This window comes from Meleagris gallopavo, chromosome 16, assembly GCF_000146605.3.
Source record: "Meleagris gallopavo isolate NT-WF06-2002-E0010 breed Aviagen turkey brand Nicholas breeding stock chromosome 16, Turkey_5.1, whole genome shotgun sequence".
Classification (NCBI taxonomy): domain Eukaryota; kingdom Metazoa; phylum Chordata; class Aves; order Galliformes; family Phasianidae; genus Meleagris; species Meleagris gallopavo.
Genome location: NC_015026.2, coordinates 4,958,415 through 4,984,016, shown reverse-complemented (window position 1 = coordinate 4,984,016; position 25,602 = coordinate 4,958,415). Strand labels below are relative to the sequence as shown.

General features: G+C 36.5%; 1 protein-coding gene across 5 annotated transcripts in view; it reads right to left on the bottom strand.

Moving 5' to 3' along the window:
• The window catches only part of VWA3A (von Willebrand factor A domain containing 3A), a 52,924-nt gene extending 27,322 nt beyond the window's left edge, over positions 1–25,602 (bottom strand). For 2 of the 5 annotated variants that reach the window (XM_019620731.1, XM_019620732.1), the window contains exons 1-31: positions 25,526–25,602; positions 24,313–24,425; positions 23,397–23,521; positions 23,244–23,318; positions 22,527–22,581; positions 21,750–21,848; positions 20,900–21,006; positions 20,620–20,745; positions 20,122–20,230; positions 19,789–19,854; positions 19,203–19,328; positions 17,649–17,787; positions 17,456–17,559; positions 17,103–17,183; positions 15,135–15,229; positions 13,589–13,708; positions 12,645–12,719; positions 11,793–11,937; positions 10,634–10,832; positions 10,173–10,243; positions 9,061–9,219; positions 8,298–8,388; positions 7,114–7,224; positions 6,526–6,623; positions 6,222–6,374; positions 5,461–5,569; positions 4,704–4,848; positions 4,142–4,286; positions 2,053–2,204; positions 1,288–1,414; positions 480–577 (exon numbers count right to left, since the gene is read on the bottom strand). In XM_019620731.1, the coding sequence (XP_019476276.1) occupies positions 480–577; positions 1,288–1,414; positions 2,053–2,204; positions 4,142–4,286; positions 4,704–4,848; positions 5,461–5,569; positions 6,222–6,374; positions 6,526–6,623; positions 7,114–7,224; positions 8,298–8,388; positions 9,061–9,219; positions 10,173–10,243; positions 10,634–10,832; positions 11,793–11,937; positions 12,645–12,719; positions 13,589–13,708; positions 15,135–15,229; positions 17,103–17,183; positions 17,456–17,559; positions 17,649–17,787; positions 19,203–19,328; positions 19,789–19,854; positions 20,122–20,230; positions 20,620–20,745; positions 20,900–21,006; positions 21,750–21,848; positions 22,527–22,581; positions 23,244–23,318; positions 23,397–23,521; positions 24,313–24,402 (3,395 nt within the window). In that variant the 5' untranslated portion in view covers positions 24,403–24,425; positions 25,526–25,602. The other 3 variants (XM_019620740.2, XM_019620742.1, XM_019620745.1) reach the window with 3 other exon arrangements.

The following is a 25,602-nucleotide window of genomic DNA, read 5'->3' as shown; positions in this document are numbered from 1 at the left end:
AATTCCAGCAGACAGAGTGCATGATGGGGTGGTCAGAGAAATCAGGCGAGGTAGCACAGAAGGAGACTATGTTGATTTTGTAAAATAAAAATAATGTGCATTTCAGGGTAAGAATTCAGACTAAAGGAAGAGGTACTATAAAGGACATTTTATTTTTTCATAATCTATACATAGAGAAATATAATGATTTGGCACATGATAGAACTCAAAAGGTGAAGAACAACCTAATGTAATTTCTCTTTGATATAAGTGTTGGAGGGACCACAATGGTATGACAGTAGGTAATAGTGTAAGACTTTAAAATTAAATCCATCTAAAGCAGAGAAATCATTTGCATGCCATTTTCCACACCTCAAAAAAAACTACAATTGGTAGTACAAGGAAGAAACAGCAATTCTATTGCAAGTACTAGACACTGGAATTCAGGTTTCCTTTTTACTTCATGAAATAAAAATTATTGGAAGATTCTTGATACTCACCTCAAAGATTTTGCCTGCTTTAAAAAACCTCTAGCTTTTGCTACTTCCTCAGTAAGTTTCTTTAAATCATCTCCTTCGAAGTATGGGAAAACCGGATCCTGAAAACAGAATTGAAATAATCTACTTTAACCTGCATCTACTTCCTATTTTCAGTTTCTACACGTTTAATGATCTGCCAAAGCTCCACATCTCCCTACCCCTATCTTTTTGCAGAGGCCTTGGAATTACAAACAAAGAGCAGAGCAACTCTGTATTAAATAAGATTCTGCTCATTAACGAACTTTTCTACTGTGGCAATCATTAAGATCTCCTGTTATAACAATGTGCTAAACATTGTACGATGATTTTACAGTGACAAATGTAATTGAAAATGATTTGGGTAAAAAAAAAGTGTCAGATACACTTGGACAGATACACAGGACTTGGCTTTAAATTTCTGTATCATTTCTAACCTTGAAGAGCTAAGGAAGAATATACGCTGCTTAGTTATCATAACCTCCATAGACAGGTTGCTTTTTTTAACAAGAGGTTCATTGTACCATTGTACCATGCTTCTGCTTCTCTTTCAAAAATGTACATTGCATTATGCATTTCTTTCAAAGTTTTGGTCACCTGGTCGAGGCAGAGTGCAGATAGAGCAAGCCAAAATTAAGATTTCTCCTTTTGATTTCAATATGAAGTATTGTAAGATTCCTGTCTTATTCTTCTAGTGATTTTTCTTTTTTAAATGCAGTTTGACTACTAGATGAAGAACTAAGTCAGAATAAACCAAAACCAAATCCAACAAGATCCAAACCATTTAACATACATCCTCATCATCAAATCCTTCTGTCAGCATTCGGTGTGCCGCTAATTGTCCATCCATGTCTCCAAAACTGCAGTGGTAGCGCCCTCCTGTTTGGGAGGCAAGCTTCTTCAGAAATTCATTTGCTTCTCTGTTAATAATAAAGTAATGTCACTTATGAAAATTATTTATCTGAAAGCAAGAATAATATTCTCAGAAAAATAATTTCTGAGAATGCCTCAAGAAAATATTAAATCAAAACAAGCAGTTTGGAGGACTTGGCTTTAAATATCTGTATCATTTCTAACCTTGAAGAGCTAAGGAAGAATATATACTGCTTAGTTATCATAACCTCCATAGACAGGTTGTTTTTTTTAACAAGAGGTTCATTGTAGCAACAGAACCAAAATAAGAAGCTAAACCAAAAAAATCAGAGACCTGGTTGGCAAAGAAAGGCAGTAATATTTCACAAAGGGTAAGAAAACCAAATGCTGGGAGATTCCATAAGAGGAAGGAAAATTTTGTGTATGCTCCACCTCTTACTCTCTGCTTTGAGCCTCTCTTACTTACCATTGTCCAACATGCCCAATAAGTAGATGTAGGAGATGCAGGCCACACAGCAACTACGTGTCAGAACAGCCTGTCCCACTCCCACTGGTATGAATGTCTGCCTAGCTCAATCCTGTTCAGTGAACTGAGCACATGGCATGCACTGAGAACTCAGCCTTCTGACAATAAATAATCACTTTAAGGACTGTCTTTTTTTTGTTCTTGCTATGTATCACATACCTGTCTACACAGCTAAAAGAAATGGTGTGGATTTTAATATCTTGTTGCTTTCTCAATCTTTCAATTTCTTTCAAAATCAGATTGCAACTGGTATCTGGTTTTCCATCAGTCAATATATACAATGCCTCTACACCTTGGAAACTGAGAGCTTTCTAAAAAGCAGAAAACAAATAGCTAGAATATTTAAATGAAAAGTAACACTTTAAAATGAAAACATTCAAGTCCAATCATTTAAGACAACTTCACTATCTTTATTATCATTGTCATTAAGTTAGTTCTTTTTCCTTTTCCTTTTCACTAAAATGAACTAAATCAAATATATATATTATACCTTTATAAAAATAAACAAGCAGATAATTTGTAGCATGAGGTACAATACATACAAGCAGAGCACCATCAAAAACTGAATTACTGAAATAAACAAAGATGAGTAGATCCCCTTAACTAGTTCTGCAGAACTGCTGACAGAGTTCTTTCCAAAGACCGAAGACTTTCATCACACTTTAGCAGAGTAAAAGATGCTTAATATCTGAAAATCAGGCTAATTAGGATTTGGCCTTTCTACATCATGAAAACTTGCTAGGATAATTGGCTCAGCGAATTTAACCTCTATGTAGACATTTCTTACAATTCTACTGCACTTGATCTGCCAAGAAATCCAGAAAATGTATATAATTAGTCTTTAAAAGTACCAATAAAAAGAATCACTAATTTAGGCTAAAATTTCTATGCAGATTTAAATTTTAAATCTCATGAAATTGCAAGTTCTCTCAGTTCCTGTTTTAAGCTGTAATTACCAGTTAATTTCTGAGATAAGAATTTTTAAGGAACTTTCTTTCCCTGCTTCTGAATTTCAGGAATCACATTCAATATCCATGTGATTCCAACCATCACTGCTTCTTTAAGATCCCTGTTTGTCTTCTGCCAAATATCCGATAATCACAGCTGTACATAAGTAGTAGTGGCTGTTTTCTCTCTCCAGGACTGTTTGAACACAAGGACTGATGCAACTACTGACATTTTTCCCAAATTGAGAATGAGGAGTGCATCTTTCTATTTGTGAGCCTTGTGGAGACAAACTGCGGCTTGATTCCAGATCCATTAAATGTTTTCAGTATAAGAGGTGTTTCATGTTGTGACCGAATAGTTTTCCTAAAATATTATCAGTCAGATGGAAGTGCTTTATCAGTGCAAAACACCTTTTCTTCTCAAAAATGCTCTTGTGGGACTGGGATAAAATGTTGTTTCTGCATTGGATATTGAGAAGAGCAATTCATCTAAAGAAGTAAGCTGTAGCATATCCTTAGAAATAGCTGATGTGAAAAGTAGAAATACCATATAGATATTAGTAATGTATTTTAGAAAGATAGTTACCGAATTATGTGACAAATTCTTTCTCACAAAGCTGCAATAGACTTTGAATGTTCTAAACAATGTGGGTATAGTATTCTGAACTGGGAAACATACTGTAAGGTTGTTCATTAGGCCAGCAGAAGTGAAATACATTTAACAAGCTTTCAAGGAGCCAGGGCCTTTACACAAAGCAGAACTGTCCCACTCTGTGGGAATGTTAGGATGCCATAGGCAGGCTCCAAGATACTCCCCTCTATCCTCCTTCCAAGCTTATCTCTATGCAAGGACAGATGGAAGACCAGAACAATGACTCAGTGTAAAGGGCACAAGTGCTAGGGGGTAATCAAACAATTAAGAGGTTATGTTTATGTTTATATTGTAAAGCAGGCATCCGAAAGTTATGACCAGATGTTTATTAAGAAAGCAAGTGTTAGAAAGCAATTAACCAATAAAGATATTTGTGTTTGGGTGGCAAGGATCTGTGTTTTCTTGGTATTTGTATGATTAGTGAAACGTCGTGAAAGAGTGTGAACCTGCAGTGCTCAGTCAATGAGGAACCAGGGGAGAAAGAGATGAGTGTTGGGCAATAGGAGATAAAAGATGTAGCACTGTTTTCTGTGTGCACTCCTGCTTGCAGGAGGCCCACCACTGCAATTGCAAATAAAATTTGCTTTATCAGAGATACTGTCCTGGAAGATTATTTGGATATTTCCAACACTATACACAATTTACTAACCTGTAAAGCCATAAGGATACAGGTATTACCATGAGCGTGGAATTTGGATACCCACTGCACAGCATCGTGACATGTTTTATCAGTTGCCTCTACAAGATGCTCCTTCCAACTCTCTGTATTTTCCGCAAATCTCAGCAGGTTAAACCTTGGGAGAAAGATGGCCCACAACATTTAAATCTAACCAATCTTAGTAGACACATTGTATAAGACACTTTTGAAACAGAAAACAAAAACAGATGAACAAAACCAACCACCTATTATTGGAACACAGGATAAGAAAACGTAAGTTATTCTGTGTCAACTGAAAGACCCATGGTCTTTTCCAGTCCAACCATCCACTAATCACCAACAGTCCTCACTAAACTATGTCCCTCAACACAATGTCCAAACGTTCCTTGAACACCTCCAGTGTTGGTTACTCCACCACCTCCCTAGGCAGCCCATTCCAGTGCCTGATCACTCTTTCAGAGAAGTAGTATTTTCTAACATATTACTACGTATTGTTTCTTAATTACAGAAGTAGTGCAGAAACAGTGCAATGTTTATCAGCAGTTTATTATACCTGACTTCATTTTTTCTCAGCTGCTCCCAGATAAGGGAGGTAAGTTCCTTCGTGATATGTGGCAAATATGGGTCCATGGAACCAGATGTATCAATCAAAACACAGACATTTGCTTCTAAAATGGTACCAAACAATCTTCGACTTCCTGCACCAGAATCATTAAAACTAAGTGTTATTACCCAGACTTATTATGTTAAACATACGATTTTATTGAGCCTATGGTAAAATCTTTCATCTTCAGGAGTTACTCTGGACGCATTTCTACATAACAAATTCTAATATGAGTGGAAACTAGGCTGTTCAAGGATTAGTGATAGGAATGTCTTCCACCATTTCTAGTACTAACAAGCATTAGTTACTAGCCATTATTACAACTTGCACTAAAAACAGGTTGAACTCTGCAATACAGAAAAAAAAAAGTAACCATTTCCTAACAAAATTATTTATATGTAACAAATCGAAATAATTTTTGAAAGCAATGATTCTATGTTAAAAGAGGCAGCTGCTACCACTCTAATAATTTCAACCCGTGTGCCAAGCACACAGTTCATTAAGGTTTTGTCTACAAACAAAAGCTTATTGCTAAAACAAGATATATATATATATTTTTTTTTTTGAAAGAAAAATGAAAACTGGGTTTCCAGAACAGAGTTTGAAACAAAAAGCAATCAAGAAATGGAATTTTACAATTACGCTGCTCCAAATCACAGGACAGACACGACAGATTGTGCTTTATAGGAAAGATGCACAGCAATACCTGACAGAAGCCACTGTATTCTCTGTAGGTAGCGTAGCAACACCTTCTCCATTTGTTCAATGTAGATTTCCAGTTCTTTAGATTGAACCTGCAGATGTCTCACAACCCCCTGAAAAATTGTTCATGCAAAAGCACCTTATGTTAACAACTGTTATGAATGTAGTACCTGCATTAGGATTTTTTTATCTCTAACTCTATGAAAAAGCATAAAAAACTTTTATGACTCAGTTGCTACTAAACAACTGCTTTACCCAAATTAGGAAAACCTAGTTCTTATTTTAGCCTGTTGTTTCAAGCAACAAAATTAAATAACTTGTCTGGAGAGATGCATCTGTTACACTCCTTCTGACACTTTTATAGATAAAATAAGCCAGTAATATCCTAGCCTTAACCTGCTATGTTTTTCTGGTCACTGCACAAACCAAATCAATCAATATACAACATTCTTGTAGTTTCCTATCACATCTGATTTCCCAAAGTTCTCCCTAAAAATAAATTTTTATATTACTATTCATACTGGATGAACAGAGGAGATGCCATACATTCTAAAGATCCCATGCTGTTCACATTTCAAATATACTAATTATCTTTTGTGGTGAATAGGAGACCTCTAGTTTTCTACTAGCACGTTCATTTAGAATGAAAAACAAGGAACAATAGAGGGACATAAGACTAGCATCTCACAAACACTGATTAATATGCACTGTTTTAGCAAATGCAAAGCCTCTCGATATAGGTACATAAAATCTACAAAAGCTTACATTGATTTCTACACTAGGGAAGATAGTGCAGTACTTTGCTGACACTTTCTTGTGCAGAGACTCCACAATTTTCTTTTGGTGAGTGCAGCTTGGACCAAACATCAGTCTGGGCAATTCCAGTTTAAGCTTTTTAATACTGTACTTTGTCAGCCACTTGTAAGACAAACAAAAGGTGCAATTGATTGTTAGTAAATTTTAGAACTATTCAATTAATAATACATTGTATAGAACCACAATTTAAATGTTCACATTAAATCTTATTAAGAATTATTAAATGGCTATTTATTGGTAAGGAGCAAAATACCTCCTTGCTTGAACAGATTTCCTCTTTTTTTGGCAATCTGACAGAGGGAACATGCTTTCTTATGCAAACAGTCTTTGGATAACTTCGGTATACTGCACCTAGCAAGAAATACTTGGGAATGTTAGGTTACCTCTTCATAGCTCTTCACACATGACCTCATAGCCCTCTTGGAGCCACATGAGAATATTCCTGGTGGTAAAATAAAACCAACAAACCAAACAACAACAAAAAACCCCCAAGCATTTCACACACAATTTTTCATTTGACAAGAATTCAAAATTGCTATATGAAGGAATACACAGTAAGCCATTTTATCTCCAGCATTATCTTTAAAAAAATCCAAACAATTTCTTCTCGTCATCTAAGGCATGACAGCATTTTTCCTTGAATCATCTTTGACGAGAAGATCACAAAGCACTTAACCAAAAGTCAAATTAAAAAATCCCAAATCCACCCCTATTTGATAAATGACACTCACTTCCACTCATTGTTTACAGCTGATTATGCGTGACTTAGTATCCAAACAGTTTTATATTATAATAACTGCCAGGAAAAAGGCTTCACCCATTGCACCTTGGTAACACATACCCACATTTCTTCCTTTGTCAGTATAAAATACTGACACAGAACACTCTGGCTGTTTCCTTGGCTTATATTTTCTTCTGTTCTCAGCCTGAGGCCACTGTTTTATTGTTTGTACTACAAAGGAAAAAAACCAACAACCAGCAACACCATAAATGATGACTTCATTCAGCTGAGGATAAAACTGACATGCAATCCAGTTCTTCAGTTGCCACAGTTACACATACTTAATTTTCTTGGATACCAATTAAGAAGAATCTATATTATAGAATTTGTCACATACAAATCAAACCATAATCTGTACAGTTTATAAATTACCATCAGTAAGAAATGTCATACTGGATAACCTGAAAAGATTAGGGGTTTAGAACAAGCAAAGCATTTGTTGCAACATTCGGTTATCATGGCACACAACACCTCATATGCAAATATGAACCCAGATTTGTAAAAGTTACTGAATATCAAGAATCTGCTACCAATCAGTCAGTATTAAAGGCCCAAATTTAATGCAAAAATTCAACAAATAAACAAAACAAAACCAAAACCCGGCAGATGTTAGCAAAGATATAAGAACAAAACAGGAAAATTATGAAAATGGAAGAATTGACCAGCAGATTTGGAATCAATTTAAAAGCTGTTCCATGCACCAGAGTAGCTGCAGGATGCAGCACTTCAGATAACCTGACATTTGTGTTACAGTTTTCCTTTGTTACTGGATCATAAATAAGTGGAAGAGCATATTAGGAACAACTGCTTACAAGAATATTAACCAAAAAACATGATATATTAAACTAATGATAAATCTCTGAATTGTTGTGACTTAAAAAAAAAAAGTATAAATTGTAAACAAAGACAGGTGAGGTTTTAATTATGCTTTCAGGCATGTGACAAAGGAAGGCTCTTCTTTCCACCACATATATTTATGTTTTCTGATACAGGATGGATATTCAATCAAATGACATGGAAACAGTTATACAGCTGGGCAGCATTCTTCCTCTCCTAATCTAGACAAATGACAACTACAAATCATTTAGAGGTATTTCACAAACTGCAATGTTCCCTATCGCTCTGTCTTCAGATAAATACTGCTAGTGTTTCTAAAAACTTAAATCCTTCAGTTCTAATTTAATACTTTATTTTTAGCAACTCCCAAACAAACTAAAGACAAGAAGCCCCTCATCCATGCAGACCTGGTGGAATTTCTGCTTTCGCACTGGTGGGACGCCACGCCGGTCCTCTTCTGGAGGCGTTTTTCTCCGCACAGTGTTTGTCTTTGATGTGCTGTAAGCACAAAGAGTAAAAAAATTAAGAAGTATTTTAACCATACAGTATCATAATTGCCTAACTTATTCAAAACTGGAACTATCTTCCATTATTCTCTAATACCTGTTTTACTCTGGCTCTTCTTGCTAGCCAGCAGGTTGCTATTATGACACATTAATTTGTAATTTCTTGCTAGGTTAATAACTCTAATTGCTCTGTTTTAATTTTCTTGCAGACCTTCTGCTGCCATTAAACTGAAGACTAATATTTAAAATCAGATGAGGTTGGAGCATTTTTGTGACATGAAGGAGAGTATATTATGGTAATGGATGGACTTGCTAAATAAAAGCGACTTCATAAAGCATGGTTCTGCTTTGCCTTTGCTTCTATTAAACACTAAATTTTTAAGGTCAGAGGAGGGGCAATTTAGACAATTTTAGATACTACAGTGTTATTTAATTACAGCTATATTTAATTACTTCACAGGATTTAGTAAGGTGTACTTTTTTTATGTAGCACTTCGAATGCAAATTAAAATGTAAATTCATAGTAGAGTCCCAGTACTGTTATTACTTCCTTCAAATTTTCAGCCTGAGCACTTCTCTCACAAAGACCAGCACATGACAGCCAGTTCATATCACTAATTAAAACAGACTGTATCTTAAAATAGAACTGTGAAGGATTTCAAACCTGTCTAGCCAGACTCAGAGCTGTAGGTTTTGGAGATGGCAACTTCTGCGGCCTTCTTTTCTCTTTCCTGACAACCATGGTTGCACCTGCTTCTGCTATAAATGGATTAGCAGGCTGATTTCCTGAACGTTGCTTTAAGGATTCCACTAAGAACGCACACTGAAATGGAAGTTCACACTACTTAGTAATTCATAAACATGACACCTCAAAGACAGACATCCTGTATTTAATAAAATTGGTATTTCTTTTATTTATTATAAAAATAATAATCAGGTGATGCTTAACAACTCATAACCTCTTTGTGTTATACTTGCTAAAACACATGGGAAGTAAATCCTCCCTGCTCTGAGCAAACATTCTAAAAGAAAAAGGAACACTATCTGCACAAAGCCCAGGAAAAATGAGAAGATGAACCGAATACATTCAGCCATTAAGCAATACTATCAGATAACTTAAGACCCTATTGAATATTCACCAGCTGTTCTTTACAAAACAAATCAAACAAAACACATCACCACCAACAAAAAGTTTAATCTCAGACTTGCTGTGATCTCTGGCCAGATATCTCATTGCACATATCCTTCTATTCACACTTCAGAAAGAAAATGCTTTCATACAGCCAGGCTGGATGCTGCCCAAGCAAATGTATTGCATATCTTGGGGGAAAAGTTAAATGCATGCAATATGGAGAGAGACTGTCTAGTTCTACACCCTTACTATGCTTCAGGAAACTTTTTTTTAATTATTAGAGAAATGTACTGTGCAACTGACAACCTTTTCCTATGCTGTGATTTAAAGGAGTATATGAACCATCCGTCTTGGGAAGAACTTATCATAGGATTGGCAACAAACAGAAAAATCACTTCAATTGTGAACTCCTTATATTTGATAGGAAATCATGGGCACTCTAACAGCCATCACTGCAGTGCTCTGGTATCACTGCTTTTCAGTCTGTGTTTACTCTAAGTGGCCATTCTCACATTCTCGAGTTTTCCTCCCTGTCTTACAAGGAATTTCATGCTGTCCAATTTTCTGCACAGCCTGTTGAACAAACACTATTCAATTTTTTTCTGAAGAAAAGCATAATTTCAAAAGACATATATAATTCATACCTTTTGGGAGTAGTTCTTTGCTTTTTCCATTTCAGATACAAGAACAGTGATATCATCACTTTCAAAAATACCTGATAATGAAATACATGCTAATCATTACTTTTAAGTATACAGAAAAGTGTAGAGTATGTCAAATATCAACAACAACAAAAAATAAAAATAAAAAAGCCGTTTCCCATTTGTTATGCAGTCTTTGCCTCCTACACTTGTAAATAAATTTTAACTGTGTATCTTTAAAATATCTAGCAAAAAACAGTGAATTTGAATAGAAAAACTCAAATTAATGCTGCATTATAGTATTCTTTATGATAGCCAAAAGCCTTAATTAAACTAAGACTTATGTTTATATCTCAGTGCTAAACTAAACTTAAAACTAAACTTAATTAGAGGTAAAAAATGCAATAATAGATAGTTGTTTATCATTTGTTAAATAATAAGTGCTGACTCTCCTTTTCACGTACCTGCTTCTCCAAACCAATGAAATCTCCCATTGGCAGCCTGTACTATTTCTTTAAAAGCAATGGCAGTTTCTGTTGGGGTAGCATAGCGTGCTGGAATAATCCCACAGGAGTCAGCATCCTCCATTACACTGAACAGACAGACATGAAGCTGCAAATTAAAACCTCTGCAAGCCTCAGCCACGTAGGCACTGATTGTGTGCTATAAGGCAAAAATAAATCAAAATCAGAATCTCTCCGTACCATAGATGAGTTTCCATCTGCTCCAGTTTTTCCTGAATTGATGAGCAAGCATTCTTAACCTGCATAATTCAGCAGAGGACTATAACCTGAACAGCTCAATGCCTCCTCAACTAATGCATGTAGTCCAAACCCACTGCCTTTGTTACTGCTAGTGGCAATGCTGCAGCCTAGAAGTGAGATGGAGGTAGTTATGAGAATCAAAAACACAAGGTTGTGGAATTCAAGCTGGCCATGCACTGCTGCAAAGAAGTAGAGATGAAAATAATTCATTTAGATTTTTTGTATGCATCTTTCTTTTTCCTGTTTTTTACATCAGTTCTTAATGATTTCTTAGAGTTGTGCAGAATTTCCAGTTTAGCAACACAGGCAAGACAGACCTATTGTAAATGCATGGTTACTCCAATTGGATTACTGCATGTTCAGACACTCCAGGCAACGGAAGTGGCTTAACAGCCACAGAGCACGTGCACTACAAAAATGTACTCACGCAGTGGATTACTGTTATTAAAATAGGTGCTGTTTCTATATAGTGTATTATGAAGTTTCACTGTACAGTTATCTGTGGCTTTGATCCCATAAGGAAATGCTACAATATGAGGAATGTGAGTGGGTTTCTTCACATTCAGAAATATGTAGTGAAATGATGGTCAGAGTTGGAATGAGCCAAAGATCTTAGAAATACTACTGGAATTTTCTGATTTGTGCACTATTAATAATTAGAACTTCTAATGCACAGTGACTGCAGAAACAAAAATCTGAGATTCTGATATTTCTGTGGTCATAGATATGTAATGGAGAAGTATTCTGCCAACAAAGCTATGAAAAACAGCCAAAAGGATAAAAGAGAGGAAAAAATAAAACTGAGATTAATTCTGATGGGAATTTGCAGAAGAACTGTAAAACCTGTAAAGATACTCACTGTTTCTTGATCAGGTATTCCAGTAGTCAGCAGGTAAATTCCTTGTGATTTGTGTTTATCCTTTTCTTTGAAGTCTACTTCCACAGCTCTTCTGAGAGCACTCATGAAATTCCTACTCCCATTGCACTGCAACCTCAATACCCACCTGAGAAGTTTACATTTCAAAGAGTGAACTGAGAAGAGCTTTTGTTTCTGCTAAAAGCAGTAAGAGAACTCTGAATCTTAAATAACACTGCTTTGGGATCTATAGGTTTTTTGACAACAGCCACCAAAACGAGATTATACAAGCATTCAAAACATTTGTTCTAGTTTCTGTATTTCCACCATAGCAAACTACTTTTTAAGGTAAGTTTCAGAGCACGGAGGTGAAAGAACTCCCTCTTAATTTTATGTGGGAAAAAAACTGTAATAGCAGAACTGACAGGAATAAAAGAAAACCACAGAGGTATAATGAAACTAATGAGGATATAATTCCATGAAGAGATTTAGTTTCAGTGTATATGGGGAAAAACAGGTTAGCTTCCAGATCTCAGCTGAATTTGAAGTAATTTTAAATTCTTTTTGTGACCTGTGCATTTCTTAAAAATCTCTACATTTATGCACAGATATACTCTATATACACATGAAATACAAAGACACCAGGACATGCTGAACTTTATGATAGTTTTCACTACCAACCACCTAAAACAATCTCTATAGAACAGTTAATGGCAAAGTATTTTTGTGATATTATAAACTTGTGAATTGTCTAAACTGTTCAGAATGCTGATTCATTTTATTTCTTTCTTGTATCTGTTTTACAGTATCTATGCTCACCTAATTCCTAAGTATGGGAAAGGAATTTGATCCTACCTCCAAGCTTTTTGTAAGTTTTCAGGCTGGGAAGGAACCAGTTCCATCTGCCAAGGCATAATGTGGCTCCCAAATCTTTTAGAGAAAGATAACAGCAATTAATTCTCACACTGTGCTTTAAAACAAACAAAAGAACTAGCATAATTATCTGACAAAAAATCTGACTTAGGGCATTACACAGGTAAAACTGTTACCTTTTTCCAGTTTCACACCATTTAGTTATTCACATTTATCCATCACTCAGGGGTAGTCATATTTTCAAAGCAGTGGGCCAGATTCCATTTTTTTTCTTGAACAGGATGCTAAATGAGCTGGTAAAAGCTCAGCAGAGGTAAGGCAGGATTGCAATTGAAACAAAACAACAACAGACAAACAACATACTCCCCAAACCAATAACCCAGAGATGCTGCTTGCATTCATCTTATGAAGTAAGGGTTCTGTTCTCCCATCAATTTTGGAACTCCATGAGTCTGTCTTTTTTACCTGTCAATCAGGTATCTGCCCAGCTGCTCTGTCATATGTTTCTGACTAGCAGTGTGAGAACAGAAGCTTAAGAAGAATAAAACATTAAGGAAATATTGGAGTCACTGTAAAATTTAAAGTGCATTCTCATTACTGCTCAGACAGCTGAAAAACCTTCTTCTAGTAAAAGTTTCTACCATGTGAACTCACACTGTTACGAACAATACAAGAAAAGAATCTCATCCAACCAGTTTCAGTTGGTCCAAAACAAAACGATTATTTTAATTACTAATTTAGTTTCTATACATCTGATCCATACATTTAGTGAGCAGTTCTGTCAGTGCTACTCCTGCAACTACTTCATCGTAAGATGTGAAATACAAGTAAAATTCTAAAATATCCCCATTGGTAATGACAATCTATCAACATACTTCTTTCATTGCAAAGTGACATTTATCTTACAACCATAAGTAGCTGCTTACGCTATAATATTGAAGCAATCCTTGTCTGACATTTGTTCTTCGAGTAAAAGTCGCAAAGAATGTTGGATATGGATGATGCAGGTAGAGTTTGGCACTGATATATCAACAAGTATAACCACCCTATATAAGAAGCATGTTATTTGTAAAAAATAAGAAAATTAATTGCATATTATCATCTTCACTGCATTCTTGAGCTCACCAAAGAAAACATCTAGCTATGTATAAACATGTATAAACCATATCTATATAAAAATAATAATCTGTACAATCTAAAGTGAGATTCTTAAAATATACCAACAGAAATTTCTATCTTCTTTAAGCTATGCAATAATCAGTGCACTGGCACACCTAGGCACATATTGGCTACTGAACCCTCATCAGCTCCTCTTTCTACTCTTTCTTCTCTGTACTTGAATATCCAGAACATGGCTGAAACTTGGCTGTTATTCAACAAGAAGAGTTGTTGGATAATTCATTGTCCTTTCTCCAATCATCATTCCAGGAAGCTACACAGTATCATTCCAAAGATAAATGGTAAATTATCTCCCAGCAAGTCACTGACAAACAGTGCTTCTCAGGCATCAACTGATTGATGCTACCTGGAACAAATATTAATTATTTGGGAAAAAGAAACTACTGATGTTGATCTTCAGAATAGTCTCATATCAAGGTGTGCTTGTAAAGACAATGCAGGATGGCCGCTGTGAATGGAAAGGGAGCAATGCTTATGGAAAGTATCACAGATGTTATGGACAGTCAGTGGGACAGGTGTGCCCAACACAATTCAAGCTTTGATGAATGAATGAAGAGTTCCCTAGTAACAGTGGCCAATGCTATCTTCTCTGAAACTTTATATTCAGTGTTTGCAAGCAAGACAATAAGAGCAACTACGCAACTGAAGTTGGGTGGGAGACCTCTGCTAAAGATTCAGACACATTGTTAATAAACATTATCATTATTGTTATTATTGAAGATGATCCTCAAACAAAATCAGTTAAAGAGCTCAATTCTCATGCAGGGAAAAAATCTGAAGTTTTTCTGATAAATCTGCATTGGCATTTGTCATCTGGCACTGCAATGCAATTCAGTTGGAGGCAGAAATTTAAAACTAGGATGAAACTTATCTTTCTGATAAGAATCCATAAGAGGCTGTACAGAAACACTCTGGGTATCAATACTAATAGGATGGGGTAGGAGAGTTGACATAAATGCTACATTTGGCCAGAAACACCAGGTATATACGTGGCTTAAGACAGACCACTCCCCAAAGGCTTACTTGCTGGATAACTGAAATCTAATTGTCTTGTCTTATTTGATGGATATGGCAGTTTTTTGTAGACTGATAATAACTGTAAATTCACTAGATCAGTAAATAAATTAATATCAGTATCTGTTGTCAAAAGTGGATTGCTTGCCCTGGTCCTATCTGCAACTGTTGTCTCTACATCTGACTGTTTTGTGCCCTCTGATCCTCAGTGCTCATTTACACATAAAGCAGGGGTTGACAAAACCAATACACAAAACCAGGACTGTCAGAATACAATACCTCCTCTCACAAACACTTCCCCAAATTCTTCTGCTAGCAACAGCCAGCCAGTTAATTCGTTTTTCATAGATTCTTACCATTTTAGCAAGGAGTTTCTGTGGATAAAATAAAGAAAATTTAAGGTAAAAATTTTCAAGTAAGTATTTTGTAACCAAATGCTTAATCCAGAAGTAACATTAAAACATATCAATGATTCTCATTCATTTTATTGATACCATTTTATTAGTAGTAACGATAGCAAAATACAATCCATGAGATAAACATAAAATGACAAAACCCAACATAGGGTCTAAAATATTCTCTTCATCTTCACTTTGTTAGCATGATTCAAAGTAGAGGCCAGAAAAAATAAAACAACCAACCACCTTCAGCAACATTTGTAATAAAATGTGACATTTAAAAAAATATTTTCAAACACATACCATTTTTTTAACACCATATTGACTTGGAGACATTAAGGCCATTTGTCCCAACTCTACAGAACACAACCTTTGCAAGCATATGTATGCATTACATGCATGAGGACAAGTCAAGGTAGAAAAGGGACATGGAACTCAGAAAGAAACTATAAGGTGTACTACCAGAGACTTACCTATTGCCATTGCAACGTAGACACTGCTGCATATGCTACCCAAAAGGAAACAAACTGGCCTACTCTGCATCTTTCTTATTTATCACCATCTTTCCATCTCTAGGGTGAGCCAGTACATAGCTGGATGCTTTCCTACTTTTTGTCTTGTAAAATTTTCTTCACTGACCCCTTCAGAAGTCTTACAATGCAAACACTGCATTGCTTGCTATGGAAATCACACCATCAGGGCCTTAAAGACTATTGAGAACCAATGTTTAAACACACAGTTGCAGATTAGAAGGCAAGGAGAAAGAATTGTATAAGTATTGCCCAGATCTGTCAAACTAAAGGTGGCAATTAGTATCATCAGATACATCAGCTTTATTGGCTGAACTCTCTCCAGCTTTCCACGCCTACCCGACAGGGTGTGCTCAACATTCTTATGCTCTTTCATAAAAGTAGTTTCCCACTAATTTCCTGCTAACAAACAGAATAACAAGGCTTTGTGATTACAACGTTTTACCCCAGGTTGAGGACAGTTCTTGTCTTGTCCATATTGCAAGATGTGAAATTCTAGATCTGAAAGCACTGTGAGCCTCTGCTCATCAAATCACGTTGCAGAACCTTCCTGTTTTTCCCAGGATTCAAATCCCTCCACCATATTTCACCGTTCACATTAAGCTGCAGAACCAAAGCTGCAGCATTCACTTCCCACACATGCCCAGCAGTGCCTGAAGACTGCAGCTGTTCCTCCTAGCTCATTCACTTTGGAAGAAGAAAGAAAAAAAAATTCCACGCAAGCTGTCACTAGAAGGATTTAGAACTCAGGTTCTGGTGCCATGGTTTCCCAAGAATCAGGTGGCCTCTACTGCAGTGTCTCTGTCACACAATGTCTGCATTCTCCTCATAGGAGGCACACTAGCAAAAGGTGTATTCATCTAACACACAAAATAATTTTTACTAGTAGAGACCAAGACTCTGCAGAGACAAGTGCAGCTCATTATTTAACTAATTCAAATGATGTGATTTGCAGCAACATGCTGTCACAATATTCAGAATTCATTCTAAGTATAAAGAATAGTTGAGCATATGCTAAAACATTAACTACAAATGCCCAACTTGTACATATTAATTACTGATATCTTACTACAAAGTAGAAGTATGAGAGCCTTCTATAAAGAATTTGAAAATAATTTCTGCTTTCCAATGCTGAAAATGCCGAAAACACATCTAAATCATTTTCCCTCAACACTCATATTAGGAAAGATAAATTGTCCACCTGTATGATAAGAGTGTTAGAGGAACACAGTAAAGGCTAAAATGCTGCTCTTGCAAGTAATGCAGAAAAATTAGATGGTAATTGAGCCTGACAAGGTTGTGTCCCTACTAAAACCCACCTGATACTTGTATAATATTGGCAGGTCAACATGAATATTTTTCACAGTTCCATCATGCCATTCAAACTGCATCATAGCTTTCTAGAAGGATAAATAACAGTTATATGCTTACAGAAGCCTATATAAGTTACAAGAGCATGGAATTTCTTCCTGAATTATTCTTAAGAATAATATAAATTTCTGATCTGAATGCACAACTCAAATTTCAGTCAAAACCCACAGAGTGTCATTATCTTATAAAGCACCAATTTTAATTAGAAAAAGTAGCAGTAGAAATACAGACAAACAAAAAAACCCAAACCAACCAAACAAAAAACCCAATAAGAGAAAAGGAGCAGGTCCCCATCACTTGCCTCATGTAGAGTTGATGATACTGTTTTTTGAAGAATAGGCACAAATTCTTCCACAGGAGAAAAAGCATTGGGAGCCAAAACTTGATAAAGGTTTAACTTCTTAGCTATAGCAAGGAACAAAAAAATTAAATAAAGCATATTTTCTATCTTTATTTCCTGTTTCTTATCTGTTATGCTTTTCCTTCTGTGCTACCTTTCAATCCATTTGTCTTTAACCATTCTGTTGAAGTTCTGGCCAGGCAGTGTGGTGTTTGAATAATTAATGGTCCTTCATGCTTTCGAGGCTTTGATAGGAAGCAAGGAATTGCTGCATTTGCAACTTCTGTGGAAACCTAAAATGGATTTTAAGAAAACATCCTGCAAGTTTTTGCATATTTTCACTCCCTCACACTCAATCTAAACATCCAGCACAAAATTTTAGTTTTACTGATGTTCAGAGTGCTGAGATTGCAATCATTAAAATACTTCAAAAAAACAGCTACCACTGGTCCTCCCAGAAATAGATTCTGTAGGACAGTGTTCCATTAACTTCAATCCATTAGCCACAGTGCAAAAATCCACAGGGAAAATGAAAACCTCGTAGCTGTACATGGGAAAACAGACAGTTATTTTGCTAAAAAAGGCAGGAAAACCATCAGCATTATACACAAACCAAATCTTGACTTCTCCATTTCCTACCTGTACCGATCTGAAAATCAAAATGAAACACGTTCTCCATTCATTCACAACAATGCAAACAAGTCAACAAACTCCTATGGGACATTAGAACTCTTTCACTTAGAAAAAATGTGTAAGAGACCTATCTCTTATAAATGAATGGAAATCTGTGGAGACACTTTTTCATACAAAAGATTTAATTAATACGTCTCTGAAATGACATGCTTTTATTTAGGGATATAGGACAGTCAACATTTTTCAGGGTGACTTCTGCCTCCTACGTAGTCTGAATGATTCTTAATATTTATGAGGTTGGATGAGAGAAAAAAGCAGTACGGATTGTATGTATCACATACACACAACAGAGAGAATGAGGAGAAGCAGAGCTAGAAATATCATTCTTAGATGACCATTTTACCTCTAGCCTGGAATATTTCAGGTCAAATAACCAGATGTGCAAAGACACCTGATGGAAAATTTCACTGCCATTTTAAAAGCAATCTTGTCCACTTCGCAGTTGTTGTGACAGAGAACAGACTATTTTGTTAACACAAAAGTTCCTCCAGAGCCACAGATTTATAGAACAGCACTGACAAACTTTGAGCGTGAAAGATCAGCAATTACTTTGCTTTGAACTCAGCTAATTTCAAAGCTTCCAGGCTCCAGGGAAGTACAGAGATAACAGTATGGCAAAAAAAAAAGAGATATATTTCCATTTCTGACTATCTGCACAGGCTGAAAGAAAGATATCAGAAAATAATCACTCTATCAGGCTAAAGTAGAACTAGAATTTCTCCAAACACACCGCAGAAGGAGGAAAAATTAACAGGAGATGTATTTACTTTCTCATCCAAATTTCATCAAGAGCACTTAGAATTTATTTTCTGGGAGAAAAGACATTCTGGAGAATTTGCTGGTTTTGGCCTTACTTTGCTCTTACATCAGATGGCCAATATATAATATTCAGACTTCACTTATCAAAGTACCTGAACAATCATATGTTTTTTTTTCATACTGTGAACACTAAGGACTTCTACCTCTGATACTTCAAAGTACATGTGGGAATATATATACACACACACACACTTACATCTGCTATTCCACTAATAAGTGAGACATCAACACGCCTTTGAAAAGTCTGCTTGATACTCTTGAGTAGGTCCTTAGCCTTGTGAGATTCCTGAAGCAGCAGATTAACATCACTACTGTCAGAATTCTGTACATACAGAAACAAGGGGAAAAAAGTTAACTGCTACTCAAACATCAACCAAGCACAGCTTTACTATTCAATGTGTGTGCATCCATATAGAACTGCCTGGTGTGGTAAAATAGAGTGTAAATGTACCTAAGATTCTACATATGGAAGTTTATTAAAAATACATTATTCTTTACTATTTTGAATCAGTTTACAATAAACTCATCACTACTTTCATCCTAATTGTCAGCTTTGAGTCATTGAGAAATATTTGCAAAACTTCCTGTGCTTTTTAGGAAAATATTTTCAGTTGCAGAAACAATAAACGGGTGAACTTGCCACATCCTCAGCAAGTTCTGTGACCAGTGCACTCAGCTCTGCTATAAACTTCCTCTCAGATGATGAGCAGTTTGTCTTCTAAAAGTGAAGAGTCACCAAACATAGGAGAGAAAATTCATTTGCCTCTCTAGCTGTCACCTACCTCTCCCTTTGAAGAGTAGCAATGATAACGGCCACTGACAACTTCTGCAAGCTTTTTTACAGTTGCCTACATATTTAAATAGGAAGATAAAGAATTACTTTGGTTTGGTAATCTCTGTGGTTAACATAGGTTATTAGTATTCAATTCTTAATTACAGACAGATAAGGAATCTTTAAGGTACAGGTAGAGAAAGCCAAAGACATTATAAGATATTTTCATTGCTTTCTTCCCACTCCTGTTTTAAGGACATGTTCAAAATCTCAATAAAGTCATTTACAAAATAGGAAATAAATGATGGGACACTTAAGGAAGTGAGCATTGACAGTTACTTACAATAGCAGCAGGACTGCCACAATCATATGTAACAGCATGAACCAGAAGTCTTCTCCCTAGCATACATTGCTGAGCATAGTCTGCCAGTATTTCCAAAGACTGATCAGGGCTGATTTCAATAAGTAAATATGGAAAAGAGAAAGAAAAATATCTTAGCAATGGCAGTAACGAAATGAGAGAAGAAGAGGCCATACTGAAGAAGACAGAAAAGAAAACATTAAATGAGAAAGAAATAACAAATCATGGGAATTAAATCCCATCATTTAGCATAATTTTACCTCCTCTCCTTCAACAATTACTGAGTTTCTACTACTGGCATTTGAATGTGTTCAGAAATGATAATAAAAGCACTGAAATTTTGTTTTGGTTCACAGCGACTGGTGGATGAAATGAGCTCATTACTAAGTAAGTAATTACTATTTTTGTAACAAGTTCAGATTCTTGTACCAATCCTGTATCCAAGTTAAAGCTGGTTGTTAGAACACCTAATGGACTTACCAGCTTCGTATTATAATCACCAGAGAATTCAGCTCTTTCACTGCAAGGACATGTTTAAAGGCTTTCAGCAAATTACAGCCTCCTGCAGGTGCCAGCTGCTGTACCCACTGTCTTGCTTCACCTAGCCTAGGGAAAAAAAGGAACACATGCACTCAATGTGCAGGTGCTGAATAAAATTGACCATGAAGATTACTGCAAGGCACAGGGGCAACAGATGAAGATTGCTCTAATTAAATTGACCTGGTCTGAAATACCTTTACAGAGAAACTAACTTACTTACACATGAACACCAACGTTTTTCGGACTCTCCCATAGAGTTGAAGTTTCTGTACCAAATGAGAGGCAGAACAATTGCTTCTTATAACATAGCTGTTCATCTATTAAGAACTAACAAATAAAAAGTCTGTTAATGCATTACTATCCATGATGCTACTCGTAGAGTTACTACATAAAAGAACAAAGCCAGAAATATGCTAAAAACAGCTGACAGCAGTGTTTTCAGCTACCACAGAGAAATGCTTCCAAAACAAGTCACACAAGTGACTAAGCTAAGGAGTACTGAAACAAGGAGGCAAACTTACAGTAATCCTGTCAGTTTGTTAATAGAGACACAGAATATTTTTCTTCTCTTCAGTTGATGTGCATACAAAACAGAACGTACTGTTTCACAAAGGGCGTATTCATTCGCCAAGAAATTACTAAAAATTTTAATATATGTTCATGGATAGGGCTAAACAACAGGTTAGGCATTAGGATTAAGTGAAACCTAAGTTTTCTTTTTAATTTTTTTATTCAGAATGCTCAAATGAGGAACTTGAATAGCACAAATCCATTTGAAATAATGCCTGAATGTGGGAAGTGAAATTGTACTCTACATATGGCTTGGTTTCAGCTCTTATGCTGCTTCTGAGAATGCTGGTACAAGTATTGAGAAACCTGCTGTTATTATTATAGTAGGTTGCAGTAGTTTATTTGGATTTAAAGATTGCAATTTCAAAGTCATTTAAAGAATAGCTTTCTACAATAGAAGACTATTGCACATTATGAATTCAAGAGGATTTTCCCTCTCCTTAGCTATGAGTCTTGATTTACATGTTACAGTAGCCAAAGTCTGCTCTATTATTACTCACCAAAAGATCTTTCTGAAAACCCTCTAGTCTAGGTCTGTCACTCAGACCAGACACATCAACCACAAGTCCAACTTTGGTTCCTTTTACAAGGCCAAACACCTTAAAAAAGAAGTCACTGTAAATATTAAGCTTATGTAAAGTTTAAAAATGTTTCTGTATACTCTATACAATAGCATTTTAAATTTGGGTGTCACAAATTTATTTTCACTATAAGCTTTCAAGCATAAAGATGAGACAGTGACAGACAAGAAGACAAAAGAGTACTACCACACTCCTTGCTTCTCCTTATCAGTGAGTCACACTGCTTCCCTTCCAAGACTATCTATTAATCATTTGGGACAATAAAAAGTAACTTTGGGCACAGCATCTCCTTCAGATTGAATCAATAAGACAGATTTTGGGATGCATCTTGTTTCCCTGTCCCACCTGAGATAGAGTTATGTCCCTCTCCCACTGCTGGCCATGGGCACTGCTAGGCACAGTGAGTCATTAACCAGCTGCGGCAGAGGGCACCAACTATGGCAGCTGAGTTCCAGCCAAAAGTTAAGCTTGGCTTTGGCTATTCCTCTTTAAGGGTACTGGGGGGTCCCTATTAAAATTGCTAAGAGAAATAAAAAGACAACATCTAGAAAGCAAAAATCCCAGATACCAATGTAAAAGCAAGAAAAATAATCTTTCTTCTTTCTGAACGCCTCTTCTCACTAGTATTCAAAGTAACTTATTCTTTAATATTGTATAGAGCTTTCTTCTGAACACATACTGAAAAGTTCAAGTTACCTTTCTGCTGTCCTTCAACAGCCACTGAATTCGTTGCTGATAAAGTTCAACCACCCTGACAAAAGCCATAGCACAGCTTTAGATAAGGCATTCTTTTGCATGTAATCAACAATTTGCCTTCATCATGTCAAATCACCTTTTAAAAGTTTTCAGTGTTCTCATACAACCAACCATTACAGGGCTAGCCATTTTACTACTTCTTCCCCCAAAGGTATTTGACTAGAGAAGGAACAGGCTGAAAAACCAGATTATTGAAATGTTTTCTCATTAGTTGCTGACTTATTCAAGTGAGAGAAGGAGAAGGATGTGTGCCACGTGTTGAAATATCTGGCAAAACTAAGTTAGATCATCACACAGATCTTACTGACAGGAGATGCGTTTAAAACAATCTATATAATTGTTAAAGACACTCATGAAATACAGCTTTGTGACTGGACCTCTAGACTAATTTTAAACAAGTGATTTTTAAAATATACATGAACTGAGGCAAAACAAAGTACTTGTTTTCCCCAGACATTGTTCTATGTTAACCAAATTATTTTTATCACCTACTGCGTAGGTTTTACAACTTGGAGAATAGCACTACAAATGAGAAAAATCTTTCGCCTTTTCAAAAAAATCAAAGCTGCTCCTATTTTAAATCAGATTTGCAGACAGTTTGGTGGGATAGCACAGGTACAGTTATGCATCATAACCATGAACAAGATCAAAACTTACTCAGAAACTCTGGCCTCAAAATTGGTAACAGCCTCTTCTGCCAACTCTATTTCCTCAGCACCACTCCTTGAATCCCTGGAACACCACGTGCAATTAACATCAGAGATGCACAGAGATCAGGACTAATTAAAGGAAGTGCAACATCATACTTACAAAATAATAGTGCCTTTGTTCACCAGATGCTTTAATGTTAATTGCAAGGATTCTAAACTATAGTTTCTTAGCCATTCTTCCGTGGTTTGCACCTTTTTAGGCAGCATTTTCTTCATTTCTGTTGTCTACAGATCAATTAAGAAAAAAACAAATACAGTACAAAAAATGAAATGTGTCATTCAAATGGAACAAAACTATAAGGATGGCTGCAGGTAGGCTGTATATAGCAAAGAACAAAGTAATTTTAGGTACTGGTATACATCCACATCTGATGACCAGTAAGTTTTAGGACAAGTAAAATGCTCTGCATTTGATGCAGGCTTACTGCTTTATTTATATGAACTGCACCATAAGAAAAAAGCCTGGAAAACTCAGTATGACCCGCAAGAATTAGTCAACATAGTCCTGAACCACACAGGCAATGAATTTTGAATTGAATTTCAGATACAAAGTTAAAAGGTTTCACAATAGTCCTCACTGTGAGCTAAGGAAAGGGGAGGAAGAGCTCAGTTTGGGGGAGGTAGGTAGGAAGACAAAAAACAGTTCTGTAAAAGACATAAAGGTATACACTTGTGAATTACCAGAAAAGAAGAAAAATTAAGCATCTCCAAAACCTGCCTCACAGATTTTGAAGGGGTATATACCATCTTCCACTTTTCTGAAGAAAAAACACAGTATCAACTTTCAATCTACTTTATAATTTTTGTCTGATACATTCATAGACTGATGCACCTTAACAAAGAAACCCCACATAGCTTCATTACTTTTGTGCTTTTATCAACTGCATTATCTGCATGCATATGCAAATATACCTAAGAAACAAATCAACTGTTTTTCAGCTTATTTTCCATGCTGTGTATTTATAGGGTATGTGTTACTTCTCTAGCTGTTCCATTTAGCAGGAAAACTTGCCTACCAGCAGATCCTGTGTCTCATTAGCACACATTACCAGCAGTCCATTATCTGGTTCTAGATCAGACATCCTGCTGTGGTGGATGGTCACCATGCACAATGGCTTTGGCAGTCACCCTATAAGACACCAAATTTTATGGGATGACTTTATTATCAAGAATATTCCTATATTATCATAAAGCCTTTTTAAAGTTCTTCATGTGGGAAATGTTATGCCTTGGAGCATGTCCAGAGAAGGGCAACCAGAGAAGAGCTGTGAAGCATTTGGAGCACAAGTCTTATGGGAAGCAGCTGAAGAAACTGGGGCAGTTCAGTCTGGGGGAGGCTCAGGGAAGACCTCATACCTCCCTACAGCTCCCTGCAAGGAGGTTGTGGTGAGGTGGGGGTTGGCCTCTGCTCCCAAGTAACAGCGATAGGACAAGAAGGAATGGCCTTAAGTTGCACAAGGGAGGTTGAGGTTGGATATTAAGAAAAACAGCTTCTCTGTAAGAGCGTTGATTCACTGTCCTAGAGGTGTTCAAGAGCTTCAGAGACGTGGGATGTTGGTTAGGGGGTGGTAGGGATGGCTTGGGGTTGGACGAGAAGATCCCAGTGATCTTTTTCAATCTTAACTATTCTATGATTCCATGTTTTCTATTTTGCCACTTATTTACATGTTCCATTAGATATCTGATAAACTTTTGAAGGGACATACTACACAATTACACAAGCTGCAATTACCGACTGTCCATTCATAAACTCCCAGCAGGATTTCCTAACGCTGACCTTACCCAATTTTTCAAAGAACTGACCACTGTCCAACAACTGTGCTGTCCTCCTGCTGTGTGCATCCATTACATGAATAAACTCAGCATTAAAAAAAGAAAACAAGACACTATCGCAGCAAAACGCTTAATAGCTCAAGACTATACAGCATTCCAAAAGCAGTAGAATTGGTGGGAACTTACAAACCATGATTACACAGCACGTAGGACAACAGCAAATCAGGGAGCAGCTTCAACGAGGAATTAAGTTATCCACCTATAGAAAACACTCTGGAAGCTATTTGATGTGGGTTTTCAGGCAGTTTATTAGTTGTATGGGCGACTGGGAGACCGACGGCGCAGCTCAAACAGGAAGAAAGGCAAAAGCAATCCTCGGGGCTCGGCAGAGACCCCGCCCCTCACCTCACTGAGGAAGAAGCCCCTCCGCTTGCCGCGTTGTACCGCCCCACTCACCTCAGCGGGAAACGGCTCTCCAGCTCCTTTTCCTCCTCACCTCCGGCAGCCTGAATGCCCGCCCCGCCTCCCGGACC